Source organism: Asterias amurensis, chromosome 3 (assembly GCF_032118995.1).
Source record: "Asterias amurensis chromosome 3, ASM3211899v1".
In the NCBI taxonomy this organism is placed as follows: domain Eukaryota; kingdom Metazoa; phylum Echinodermata; class Asteroidea; order Forcipulatida; family Asteriidae; genus Asterias; species Asterias amurensis.
Window position 1 is genome coordinate 13,880,294 of NC_092650.1, and position 13,475 is coordinate 13,893,768.

The 13,475-nt window shown below is 36.2% G+C and overlaps 1 protein-coding gene across 4 annotated transcripts in view; it reads left to right on the forward strand.

The window, feature by feature from the left end:
- Positions 1–13,322, forward strand: part of LOC139934589 (adenylate cyclase type 2-like) — a 201,850-nt gene extending 188,528 nt beyond the window's left edge. For all 4 annotated transcript variants that reach the window (XM_071928871.1, XM_071928870.1, XM_071928869.1 and 1 more), the window contains 6 exons: positions 409–493; positions 2,309–2,467; positions 3,297–3,443; positions 4,137–4,350; positions 5,633–5,757; positions 8,086–13,322. In XM_071928871.1, coding sequence (XP_071784972.1) covers positions 409–493; positions 2,309–2,467; positions 3,297–3,443; positions 4,137–4,350; positions 5,633–5,757; positions 8,086–8,247 — 892 coding nt within the window. In that variant the 3' untranslated portion in view covers positions 8,248–13,322. The remainder of the gene's footprint in view (positions 1–408; positions 494–2,308; positions 2,468–3,296; positions 3,444–4,136; positions 4,351–5,632; positions 5,758–8,085) is intronic.
- Positions 13,323–13,475: the final 153 nt, after the last annotated feature.

The following is a 13,475-nucleotide window of genomic DNA, read 5'->3' on the forward strand; positions in this document are numbered from 1 at the left end:
TTTTCACACGTTAGTTTTATTGAATATATCTACATTTGTATAGGATTTAAACAATTAAACAGTTCAAAAAATCAAAGGTATACTTTGCCCAAAACAGGCTGTAAATGTTTATAAATTGGTGCACTACTCAACTTACAAAATTGTTTTCTTGTAATAAGGGGGAAAAAATAAAATAAAGAAACATATGTTTGTGTCACTTCCTGGAATTTTTTTCTATTGAGATTGTTTTTGAGCGACACAAGAAAAGTTTTCTGGAAATATATATTTTTGTTCTTGTTTCAAGTACACAGTTACTACTAGTAGTGTATAAGTTTGCACCTAGTGAGATTTTAGACAACAAATTGTGCATGTGTTAAATAAGGTATAACTTGTAAGGAAAGTCATTTTTGTTTTTGTCTCCCTTTGCAGTCTGAATGGTTTTGTTCCGCTTCGTATCATGGCTACAGTTGAATTACTCCTCATGGTCTTTACGCTATTCTTGGTAGCGAGACAGGTAAACAACAAATTTCCAGTGATTTAAAGCAACTAAGAGCATGTGTGAAACAAATTTATAGGTCCAGAACAAGAAATTTAAGTATTTTTTTTTTCATTAATATTATAGATTTTGCGTTTTACCCTCACATCTCGATGTGTATGAAGTACTGTTTACTTCAGACTTTCTCAAGAACTGTGAAAGCAAATCTTTAAAGACTCTGGACACTACTGATAATTGACAAAGACCAGTCTTCTCACTCGGTGTATCTCAACATATGCATAAAATAACAAACCTGTGAAAATTTGAGCTCAATTGGTCGTCGAAGTTGCGAAATAATAATGAAAGAAAAAAACACCCTTGTCACATGAAGTTGTGTGCTTTCAAATGCTTGATTTTAAGACATCAAATTCTAAACTTTAGGTCTCGAAATCAAATTCATGGAAAATTACTTTTCTCCTAAACTTCAGAGGGAGCCGTTTTCTAACAATGTTTTGTATTATCAACCTCTCCCCATTACTCGTTACCAAATAAGGTTTTATGCTAATAATTATGTTGAGTAATTACCAATAGTGTCCACTGCCTTTAAGCAAATCACTCGGATGGGATTCGAACCCACAACCATTGCATTGCTAGAGCATTGTCTTACCAGTAGTAGACCACAGTGCTAGCTGGATGGCTAGAGGCAGAGATTGTGGGTTTGAGTCCCACCCCAGTGATTTGACTGTTGATTTCTTTTTCACAGAACTCAGGAAAGTACTGAGTACGCAGATCTTATCATGTAAGGGTTAAAAAAAAAAACTTCGATCTCCCTGCATGTTTGTTGTACAAATTAAAGCACCCTGATTGCAAGATGGAAATCATTGTTGGCTGCTTTGCATTTGATTTGACCCCAAACATGGAAGCAGAGGGGCTGCTTGAAAAGACAAAGAGCCAGTCCACAAAATTTGACTTGATGGGAAGCAGCTGTGCCTGAGCCTCTTTAAGTCCCTTCTTTTCTTCATAGTGCTTCAGCAACTGCATGGGTCCCACCATGTAGAAAAGATATTGACCACAGGAACTTGAGAAACTCAGATAAATTCTCATTACCAATTTGCAAAACCAAACGGTATCAATATAGTCCGATGATTTATTGCCAATTTATGGAGCAAAACCTGGCTTTAAAGGATTTGGGTACTTTTTTTCAAAATGTCTATAGATTTACATTAAACTTACTGGGTTTGAATATAATGATAGTGGAAAGCTTCCCTTCAAATCTTACTAGCTGAGGTGCTGTAGTTTTTGAGAAATGAGTAAAACAATGTCATGAAAAAACGTTTGTAAATGCTTAAAATAATTTTCGTCTCATGAGAAAAAATATTATTTTCATGACATTGTTTTACTCATTTCCCAAAAACTACAGCACCTCAGCACGTAGTATTTTCAGGGAAGCTTTCTACTACCATTATCTTCAAACTGTGTAAGTTTAGTGTAAATCTGTGGACATTGTGATGTTTGTCCTACAAAAGTTACATAGACCCTATAAGGCAACAACAACTTTGATACTATTTTTATCACCAGCCATGTTGCTCCAGGTTTAATGTGGTTTTTTAGTACACACAATGATCTGTTATCTAATTGTTGCTCAGGTTTTTTTTTAGCTTTCGTCAGCTTTTCTTGATTGTGATTTTGTTTTTATTTGTCAATGATAATGGCTTGTTCCACCCCTTATGTATTTCAATTTGTAATATTTAAAATATATTGTTTTTTGTGTAATTCAGCCTTTGTGCTGCGAGAACAGTTTTTTTTAAATAAACCATTTTATCGCTCTTATCTATTTATCTACTTACTTTACAGAATGAGTATTTGTCCCGGCAAGGTTTCTTGTGGCAAATGAAGTTTAAAGTTGAGAGGGAGGAAGTAGAAACGATGGAATCACTGAATAAAGTCCTACTGGAGAACATGCTACCAGCTCATGTCGCTGAACACTTCATGAAGCAAAGAATGAAGTCCGATGTATGTAATGTATAAACTTCTCTTGAAATACTTGGGTGCAACATTAGTTTGGAGAAATATCAACCCATTTCAAATGTCTGTCTGGCATCATATTCTTCTTGTTTAGTCTGATTTCCAAACTTTTTGTTGCCCTCTGGAAAAAAAATCAATAACTGGGATTAAATAGACTGAAAAGTCAGTTTAGACACTGGACACTATTTGTAATTGTCAAAGACAAGTCTTCTCACTTGGTGTATCTCAACATGTGCATAAAATAACAAACCTGTGATAATTCAAGCTCAAGGTCATTGAAGTTGCGAGATAATTATGAGAAAAAAAAACACCCTGGTCACAAGAAGTTGTGTTCTTTTAGATGCTTGATTTTGAGACCGCAAATTCTAAACTTGAGGTCTCGAAATTAATTTTGTGGAAAATTACTTCTTTCTCGAAAAATACGTCACTTTAGAGGGAGCTGTTTCTCACAATGTTTTATATTATCAACCTCTCCCCATTACTTGTCACCAAGTAAGGTTTTATGGTGATATTTATTTTGAGTAATTACCAATAGTGTCCACTGCCTTTAAAGCCTGCACCATGGGTCAGCGCTTATATTCTCAGGCTAGTTTTTGACACTTGAGCACAGGCTTGGATGAGGCCAGTACAATCAAGACCTTTTACAAGTCCTGCCTAAGCTTCTTGTGTTTTACAATTGAATGAGTATACCTCACTGTGTCGTGTCTTTAATGAGTTAAAATGATACAGTTCAGTTATTTTGTCTCTGATTTGGGTCTGTGTATTTAGTTCTTACTCTCAGCACTTAAATTTTCCAAACCAATGTTGTTATTCACAGGAGTTGTATCACCAGTTCTACAATGTGGTAGCCGTCATGTTTGCCTCCATACCAAACTTTAAGGAGTTCTATACAGAGAGTGATGTGAACAATGAAGGTTTAGAATGCTTGAGGCTACTCAACGAGATCATTGCAGACTTCGATGAGGTAATTAATAAGGATCAAAAGGAAAACAAAACTAATTCCTCAACGATTGAAGAATTACATCAAAGTTAATTACCCCACCTCATCTTTTTCTTGTGCTGAAAATATTTTATGGATAAAGTAATGAAACCAAAGAGGAAACTAACTTGGTACATTCTTAAAGGCAGTGGACACTATTGGTAATTGCTCAAAATAATTATTAGCATAAAACCTTACTTGGTAACGAGTAATGGGGAGAGGTTGATAGTATAAAACATTGTGAGAAACGGCTTCCTCTGAAGTAGCATAGTTTTCGAGAAGAAGTAATTCTCCACTAACTTGATTTTGAGACCTCACTGTGAAAATTTGAGCTCAATTGTTCATCAAAGTTGGGAGATAACAATGAAAGTAAAAAAACACCCTGGTCACACGAAGTCGTGTGCTTTCAGATGCTTGATTTCGAGTCCTCAAATTCTAAACTTGAAGTCTCGAAATCAAATTCATGGAAAATTACTTCTTTCTCGAAAACCACGTCACTTCAGAGGGAGCCGTTTCACACAATGTTTTATACTATCAACAGCTCCTCATTACTCATTACCAAGCAAGGTTTTATGCTAATAATTATTTTGAGTAATTACCAATAGTGTCCACTGCCTTTAATTTGTTTCAAACACCCCTGTTAATTGTTCCTATTATTGATTGTCTCTTGTGCCGTAGCTACTTTCCAAGCCCAAATACTGCTGCATTGAAAAAATCAAAACCATCGGCAGCACCTACATGGCAGCAGCAGGTCTACAACAACACGAGAGCAGCGGAACATCTAAGCAATCACTGTACTATGTTGGTGTACTGACTGAGTTTGCTATGGCGCTACAGGACAAGCTGGAATACCTGAATGGCCAGGCATTCAACGACTTCAAACTTAGGATAGGTAGGTGCAGTTTGAGTTGTCGACCAGCAGATTTAACAATAACCCAAACTTATAAAGTACAAACACAACTCTTTTTTTTTTTAAATGCGCTGCGTACAGAGATGAAAAATTCAAAAACCAACCAAAAACAAAACTGTAAAGAGACGGAGGAGACAAGATGCATAGTTGAGTAAATATCGAGGTAAAACAAGTGAGATTTGAGTTTGGATTTCAGGTTGCATGGTCTGGATTTTTGAAGAAAGAGAAACCCATCTTAGTAGTAAGCAAATTTTTTACTAGCTTTACAGATATGATGCTCAAAGATTGCCAGGAAGCTTGCAAGCTTGGTTGAAAGCATGGAGCTTGCAAACTGACGAGATCAACACTTCCAAGTTTACCATCAACTGCAGGGATACGTTTTAAAAAGTGAACAACAAATCTAATCAGTTGGATTAAATATACTCACCTATGTCAAATCTATCTTTTGAGTAAGAAATAATAATAATAATAATTATAATAATAATAATAATAATAATAATAATAATAATAATAATAATAATACAGACATTTATATTGCGCAGATACCTATATAAATATACACTACTGCGCATTACATGGAATACAAAAAATGCAGAAAATAAATATGAAAAAACAAATACACAAACAGAGCAAGAATTAATTAAATGAGTGAAGTAAACAAACAGGTTTCTAACTTAGATTTAAATACATTAAGTGAAGAAGACTGTCTAATGCAAGGTGGGAGATTATTCCAAAGATTTGGAGCGGCGTATAGAAATGCCCGATCACCTAAAGTTACCCTAGATTTCCTAGATGGGTGAGATAACAATGTGGGATCTTGAGAACTCCTGAGACGGTAGGTCGATTGAGACTGAGAGAGGGATTTCATGGTTATGAGTTCTTGAATGTATGTTGGTGCTAAACCATTTAGAAATAAAGGTTTGTAGAGGTGATGTACACATCATACACCCTCTTTTTATTATTTGTTTTTTCCCTTGAATTTGACTATTTAGACCGTATTGATAATGACGTCACCGTTCAAATGATTGCCTTACAACTTGGCGTCTGTGTGTGTGCGTGCATGTGCCGTAGAAATCAAACCGGGAATGCTGCAAGATGCGTGCTTCATTGATGTACACATTGGACGAGCATACAGTTTGCCATATAAGATGGCCACTTTCATAGCAAAAAAGGGGTTATTCAATACGGTCTATAGCCAGTAAACATGTATTCTATTTAAGAAGAGTTAACATATTTCTCAAGATGTTTGGCTTTATGTTTGCAGGGATCAACCATGGGTCAGTTGTCGCAGGGGTCATTGGTGCCCAGAAACCTCAATATGACATATGGGGAAACACAGTCAACGTGGCCAGTAGGATGGATACCACTGGAGTGATTGGGGAGATACAGGTAGGTGATAGACAAAGTGACAGACACAGTGACAGACACAGTGACACAAGGACAGATACATACTGTGATATACAGGTAGACGGAAGGGATGGTTGGTGCCAAGACACGAATGTATGATATATTGGGAAAGTACAGTTAATGTGACCAGTAGGATTGTTGGTGACTGGACACACCTTTGTAATGGGGAACACTGGTCATGCCCAAACTCTAACACAACCCAGGACTTCAAAGAAAGTTTTACCTCTATCACAAACCAGGACTTAAAAGAAAGTTTTACTTCTACCACAAACCAGGACTTAAAAGAAGGTTTTACTTCTACCACAAACCAGGACTTAAAAGAAGGTTTTACTTCTAGCACAAACCAAGACTTTAAAGAAAATTTTACTTCTACCACAAACCAAGACTTTAAAGAAAGTTTTACTTCTACCACAAACCAAGACTTAAAAGAAAGATTTACTTCTACCACAAACCAGGACTTAAAAGAAGGTTTTACTTCTACCTCAAACCAAGACTTTAAAGAAAGTTTTAATTTTACCACACACCAGGACTTAAAAAAAGTTTTACTTTTACCACAAACCAGGACTTAAAAAAGAAAGTTTTACTTCTACCACAAACCAAGACTTTAAAGAAAGTTCTACTTCTACCACAAACCAAGACTTAAAAGAAAGATTTACTTCTACCACAAACCAAGACTTTAAAGAAAGTTTTACTTTTACCGCAAACCAGGACTTAAAAGAAAGTTGTACTTTTACCACAAACCAGGACTTAAAAAAGAAAGTTTTACTTCTACCACAAACCAAGACTTTAAAAAAAGTTTTACTTTTACCACAAACCAGGACTTAAAAGCAAGTTTTACTTTTACCACAAACCAGGACTTAAAAGAAAGTTTTACTTCTACCACAAACCAAGACTTAAAGGAAAGTTTTACTTCTACCACAAACCAGGACTTTAAAGAAAGTTTTACTTCTACCACAAACCAGGACTTAAAAGAAGGTTTTACTTTTACCTCGAACCAAGACTTTAAAGAAAGTTTTACTTTTACCACAAACCAGGACTTAAAAAAGAAAGTTTTACTTCTACCACAAACCAAGACTTTAAAGAAAGTTCTACTTCTACCACAAACCAAGACTTAAAAGAAAGATTTACTTCTACCACAAACCAAGACTTTAAAGAAAGTTTTACTTTTACCGCAAACCAGGACTTAAAAGAAAGTTGTACTTTTACCACAAACCAGGACTTAAAAAAGAAAGTTTTACTTCTACCACAAACCAAGACTTTAAAAAAAGTTTTACTTTTACCACAAACCAGGACTTAAAAGCAAGTTTTACTTTTACCACAAACCAGGACTTAAAAGAAAGTTTTACTTCTACCACAAACCAAGACTTAAAGGAAAGTTTTACTTCTACCACAAACCAGGACTTTAAAGAAAGTTTTACTTCTACCACAAACCAGGACTTAAAAGAAGGTTTTACTTTTACCTCGAACCAAGACTTTAAAGAAAGTTTTACTTTTACCACAAACCAGGACTTAAAAAAGAAAGTTTTACTTCTACCACAAACCAAGACTTTAAAGAAAGTTCTACTTCTACCACAAACCAAGACTTAAAAGAAAGATTTACTTCTACCACAAACCAGGACTTAAAAGAGGGTTTTACTTCTACCTCAAACCAAGACTTTAAAGAAAGTTTTACTTTTACCACAAACCAGGACTTAAAAGAAAGTTGTACTTTTACCACAAACCAGGACTTAAAAAAGAAAGTTTTACTTCTACCACAAACCAAGACTTTAAAAAAAGTTTTACTTTTACCACAAACCAGGACTTAAAAGAAAGTTTTACTTCTACCACAAACCAATACTTAAAAGCAAGTTTTACTTTTACCAAAAACCAGGACTTAAAAGAAAGTTTTACTTCTACCACAAACCAAGACTTAAAGGAAAGTTTTACTTCTACCACAAACCAGGACTTTAAAGAAAGTTTTACTTCTACCACAAACCAGGACTTAAAAGTTTTACTTTGGACCTGATGAAAGCTTTTGCCAATATAATATCAACTCTGGATCACAATTACTTTGAGTAGTAAAATAAAAATAAAAACTTGTTTTCATTAAAGTGGTCCAGTGAATTATGGACAATATTTACATACAAAATATTTAGGAACAGGTCATGGCATATTATTTTAATTCTTGCAGTTGACGATATCTCAACTAAAGTGTATCTAAGAAGAGGGCGCTCTATTGTTGCAACTTCTATTTAACTCTGCAATTTTTGTTGCCAAAGTCATTAGCAATCTACTAATTACTCTGCCTCCCTCTGCACATTCAATTCTTAGGTGACTGAAGCCACAGCCACAGTGCTTATGGACTTTGGCTATTTCTGTGAGAGCAGAGGCTTTGTGACCGTCAAGGGGAAGGGCAAACTGAAGACATACCTCGTCAAACGAGTAACACGCTCAATTTCCCAGTCAACAAATCTCAGCTCTGCCTACTCATGACCAAAATGAACAACTCCGACGCTTTTAGAGAGTCTACTGTTTAGTAACTAAATTCTGGTTTTAGATGTTCACAATTATATAAATACAGGAGTTTATTCAAGTGAAATTATATCATTTTGTACAAATTATATGAATCATAACTCCTAAAAGAAGTTATTCTTAAACTGTTGTTGGATAAGAATGAATGAATGTCCACAGTAAGTTAAGTCAATGGGGGATGTTTAAGACGCTAGGTGGCAGCATTTCGACCAGGTAAACCCACTGTTCCTGGTTGTGTGCGCATGCTTAGAACAACCGTATCAATGGGTATTTACCTGGTAAGTCTGCTGCCACCTAGCATTCCAAAGTCTCCCATTGATTTTGGCTTGTCGTGGAATGATGGTACACATCATTTCAGTTGCATGCGCACTAGTGGAGGTGTGCTCACACTAAGGGTATGTTCAGACAAAGTACTAAGTTAGACCCGAACCGATTTAACTTTCGAGGTGGTGGTAAAAAAGTTGTTCCCCTTGCGTTCAGACAGCACTGAGTTAAACCTGATACGGTTTATCTTTGGTTTTAAGAGGTCAAAGCAAACGTGACCCCGTTACTCTAACTCCCGGTTTATTGTCCTGTTCATTGGTCACTGTGTGTTTACGAAATGATAACGGAGGTCAATGAGTCGTCTGTTGTGAATAGAACGATCCATTAAGCTCCGCCCCATTGCGTATTGACCAATAACATTGTAACAGAGGTCTGACAAATACGTGGGTGTATCTTGGCGCGCACGGCAGAGTTGTACAAAAAGGCATCGGAGAGCCCCACGTGTTCTTGCTCACACGTGCATCGTGGGCGGAGCCTACTGGATCGGTCTATTAACCCAGATGTGGTCTTTTTTATTCTGTCCACACACAGTGTTTAAAGATTAACCCTGAGCGGTCTAAAGGAGAAAAAAAACTCGCTGGACAGTCTATCTTTTGTGGGTTGAACTTGATTGGGTCTAATTGTAACTAGACAAACAGAGTTGAACTCGATCGAGTTGATTCATGAGTTATTAAACGAACTTTAGTACTGTGTCTGAACCATCTCAAACAGATGAACTTGAATAACAAGCAATAAATGCTTGTAGTGCTCAGTCTGATGCCAAACCCTTTATCGACAAATAATGGTTATTGATAACAACAGTGGAAATGTGTATCAGGAACGAGCATTACAAAAGCACTGAAGTTTCTTAACATTTGTGAAAGTTCAACAGTATTTCGTGAAATCTTGATGTAGATAAATCAACGCTAAATTAATGAACATTTTGTGCATTGCCTTTGATATGTAGAGGAAACTCACATTTGTTGAAAGTAATTTTTTAATTTCTTGTGGTAAAAATTATAAAAACAAAAGTGTGTGATCACATAATATTTTATTTGTTTTAGTATTAACTACTGCAAAGTTATCCAAACATTTGAATTGGTAACTGATTTTCCTTTCTGTTTAGAAATGTAAAAAAACTGCTTTCTCAGTATTTCTTTTTTTTATATGATTTAATTTAAAGAGTTGTACATATCACGTTTTAAATTAGATTTTCGATGTGCAAGAATCTTACTAGTTTTATTTATTTGAAGGGTTTTTGTTTAGGATATTAATTAAAGTGCCTTGTTTTATTGATAGGTTAAGTTAAAATACTCTACATAACAGTGCTGAAGTTGTATAAAAGTGTAAATATTAAATAGGTTGTATGCGGTTGTAGTTGTTATACGCCAGGTATTGCAGAAGAAGTTGAAGAATTTTAAAAACAAACAAGAAACCACATCAAATCTTTTGGTTTCCGTAGCCTAGCCTTGACTCAAGTCTGACTTTTTGATCAGCATTTCTCAAGCCGTCCTGTTGTATGTTATTTTGCTACCCAATGGGCCAATGCCATCAAGTACATGTCAAATAAGACTATAAGCTTTTGACTATAGCAGAGTCTTTACTAGCCTGAACGTCTGACGTCATTCTTTGAGGCTTGTGAATAACGCCAGAGACCGGCCTCAAAAATTGCAAAACTGGTGTGTAGTTTGACCTCTGACCTCGATCATTTCACATACAGATACGCAGTCAAACTCCATTGCAGACATGAGAGCACTGACTATTTGGGCATCTAATGTCACTGCACGTATCCAATGATATCAGTGTATCCAATGGAATCACTGGATCATAGCGGCAGGGACCTGTCTTTATCCTTGCGGATAAAGACAGGGGCCCAGTCTAAGTCTTTACTAACTGCAACTGCAAACTGTCAGATGCTTTAGTCTTTGAAAAAACAAATTAGCTGTTTCAGCCAACACCTCCTGTGCTATAGACCTTTATCACGGTGCAGCCATCTTGAATTTCTCCCAATGATACCAATGTTACCAAATCGAGGCTGGAAGAACAAATTAGTCTGGTTCCTAATAGCAAAACAATACCCAGGTCAAAATTCCAGTTGAACCTAGTTAAACTGGGTTTAACTAAAACTAGTTGAAAACCAGTTGATAAACTAGTTAAACACAGTTAAAACCAGTTGGTTTAATATGGAAAATGGACAGAAACCAACTGGTTTAAAATCTAAACCTAGTTCAACACAGTTAAACCTAGTCCAAACCAGTTGGTTAATATGGAAAATGGACGAGTTTGGTCACTATCCAGTTGAACCAGTTGACCCCAGTTAACTGGGTTCAACTGGAATTTTGACCTGGGTAATTAGCATTCATAATTGTTATTCGATACAAGGAACATTAACCAAGATAGAGGCAGTATGATGAAGGTCTATAAGTGACCCCAGAGTCTTCTCAAAGGCTTACTATAAACTACCACAGAATCGTTAACCTTTGAGAAAGAATTAGGCGTTTCAGACAGCTGCCAACGTGTACCTCCTTTGGTATGCAAACCTTGTTAATGGCCTGAGATTTCGAGCTAGCAGAGAATTTGTCAAAGGCTCACTATAAATAGTCAGAATCTTTAGTCTTTGAGAAAGACTCTGCTAGGGTTGACAGTTTTGCCTTGTTGTTGGCATGGAATTGGCATGCATTGTGGAAAGGAAACTGAACTGTATACCAAGCAGGGTCAGACTTGAGTCAAGGCTAGTTTTCCTGTGAAGTTTCAACTGCTTATGTGATCCTTATGAAAATTTTACTTTCCCTTAAAAGGAGTATGCATGAGATTGCATGTGCCAAAGACGTCTTGTACAAAAACATTTAAACAACTGTTTTTTTCTTGTTTGATAAATCATGATTAATTTGAAAGCTTCCAAGGTCGAGCTTGTCCTCCAAAAGAGATTTTTATTATTTAAAAGAAATTGTTATTTTAACTTTAGAAACATGACATTTATACTGATGAAGTTGATATTGACGCTACTAGAATGTCCTACCACCACTAGCTCAAACTGTTTCAAAATGCAATTGGCAACTTGCAGAATCTAAATAAGAACTTCACATGCCAGAGGGGAATAGGACGTACACTAGTTACCAAATTATGCCAGTCAATATATAACACAGGTTTTGTAGTTGCTGTTCATGGTTCAAGTCAAGAGAGGGCGCTGAAACCGGGCTCTGTTTTCAAAGACTAGTGCCCACTCGAGAACTTATCCACCAAACACGTGTGCGCATTATTATCACTAGACTATTTTAGTTCATCGACAGTGTTTCAGTGTACCAGAATACAGAACAAGCAAGAAATGTGTTATAATATCAGATAGAGGTTCTTTTGCACTGACATCATGTATACATTCTCTTTAGTTAGTGTATTGTTTTGAGAAGGCGAACCAAAGGTTCACTCAACATTTTGAACCAGTACACTGTGTCTGTCATGGAGAATGGTCAATGGATCCTAAAGTGTTGCTAAAAAAATGCCATGGATGATTGCCAGTGGTTTCTTTGGTAAAATAACTTGATTCCGTACTTTAATTTGAGGGATCTTTCAGCAAAATACATTTTTCAAAGGTGCTCATCTGTACCAATACAAGTCTGCTTCAGGATTACTAATCCTTTTCCAAATGCCCTTGCGGGATTATTTGCAGCAAAAAAGTAAACCTTTTTCTAGCCATTAAATAGTTGTTTTATCAGTGAAACTCTGTATTGATACCCTTGCAACATTTTCTCATTTTAATGGCTCATATCTTTTGTTGACTAATGCTGAAACAAACCTCTGGAATGTTAGTACATATGTAATTGCCAGAGGGTATCCAAGTTGGTCATTTTAACCCCAGGAGAGAGATAAAATACCTCATCACAATGCAGTTTAATCTGACGTTCCCCTGGTATCATCAATGAACTTGGTCTTGGTGGGAGATGTTCATTTTGTTACTGTAGTCATCGATATCGCAACACGAATTAATATCTTTATCAAACAAACATCTGGATCAAAGATTCGTTGACTTGAACACTGAGTTTAAATCATAACTAATAACTCATGTCATAACTCATTGCTAGGAATGACAACTACATGTGATATTAAAGGCAGTGGACACTATTGGTTACTTAAACTAATTATTAGAATAAAACCTTACTTGGTAATGAGTAATGGGGAGAGGTTGGTGGTATAAAACATTGTGAGAAACGGCTGTCTCTGAAGTGGAGTACTTTTTGAGAAAGAAGTAATTTTCCATGGATTGGATTTCGAGACCTCAGATTTAGAACTTGAGGTCTCAAAATCAAGCATCTGAAAGCACACAACTTCGTGTGGCAATGGTGTTTTTTCTTTCAATCTCGCAACTTCGATGACCGATTGAGCTCAAATTTTCACAGGTTTGTTATTTTATGCATATGTTGAGATACACCAAGTGAGAAGACTGGTCTTTGACAATTATCAATAGTGTCCATTGTCTTTAACAGTGTCCTGGTAGTTTGACCTGGAGTCCGACAGTTAAACATTTATTTTTCAAACTCGAATCTCTCCACAGATGCCAATGGTTTCTTACAATGGTCAAGGGTTAAAAACCCACTTCAGGTGCCAATTTGTCTTATAGAGTGGTCACAGGTTCAAATCTCACCACAGGAATCCTCTGGGTTTATTGTTTATATTTACTCTACACTAGTGGATGTAGGGCTTAAAGGACACGTTGCCTTGGATCGGTCGAGTTGGTCTATAAAAAGCGTTTGTAACCGTTTTTTATAAAAATGCACATGGTTGGAAAGATGTTTTAAAAGTAGAATACAATGATCCACACAAACATGCCTCAAAATTGCGTGGTTTTTGTTTTACCTCGTCGACTAACACGGTCGGCCATTTATGGGAGT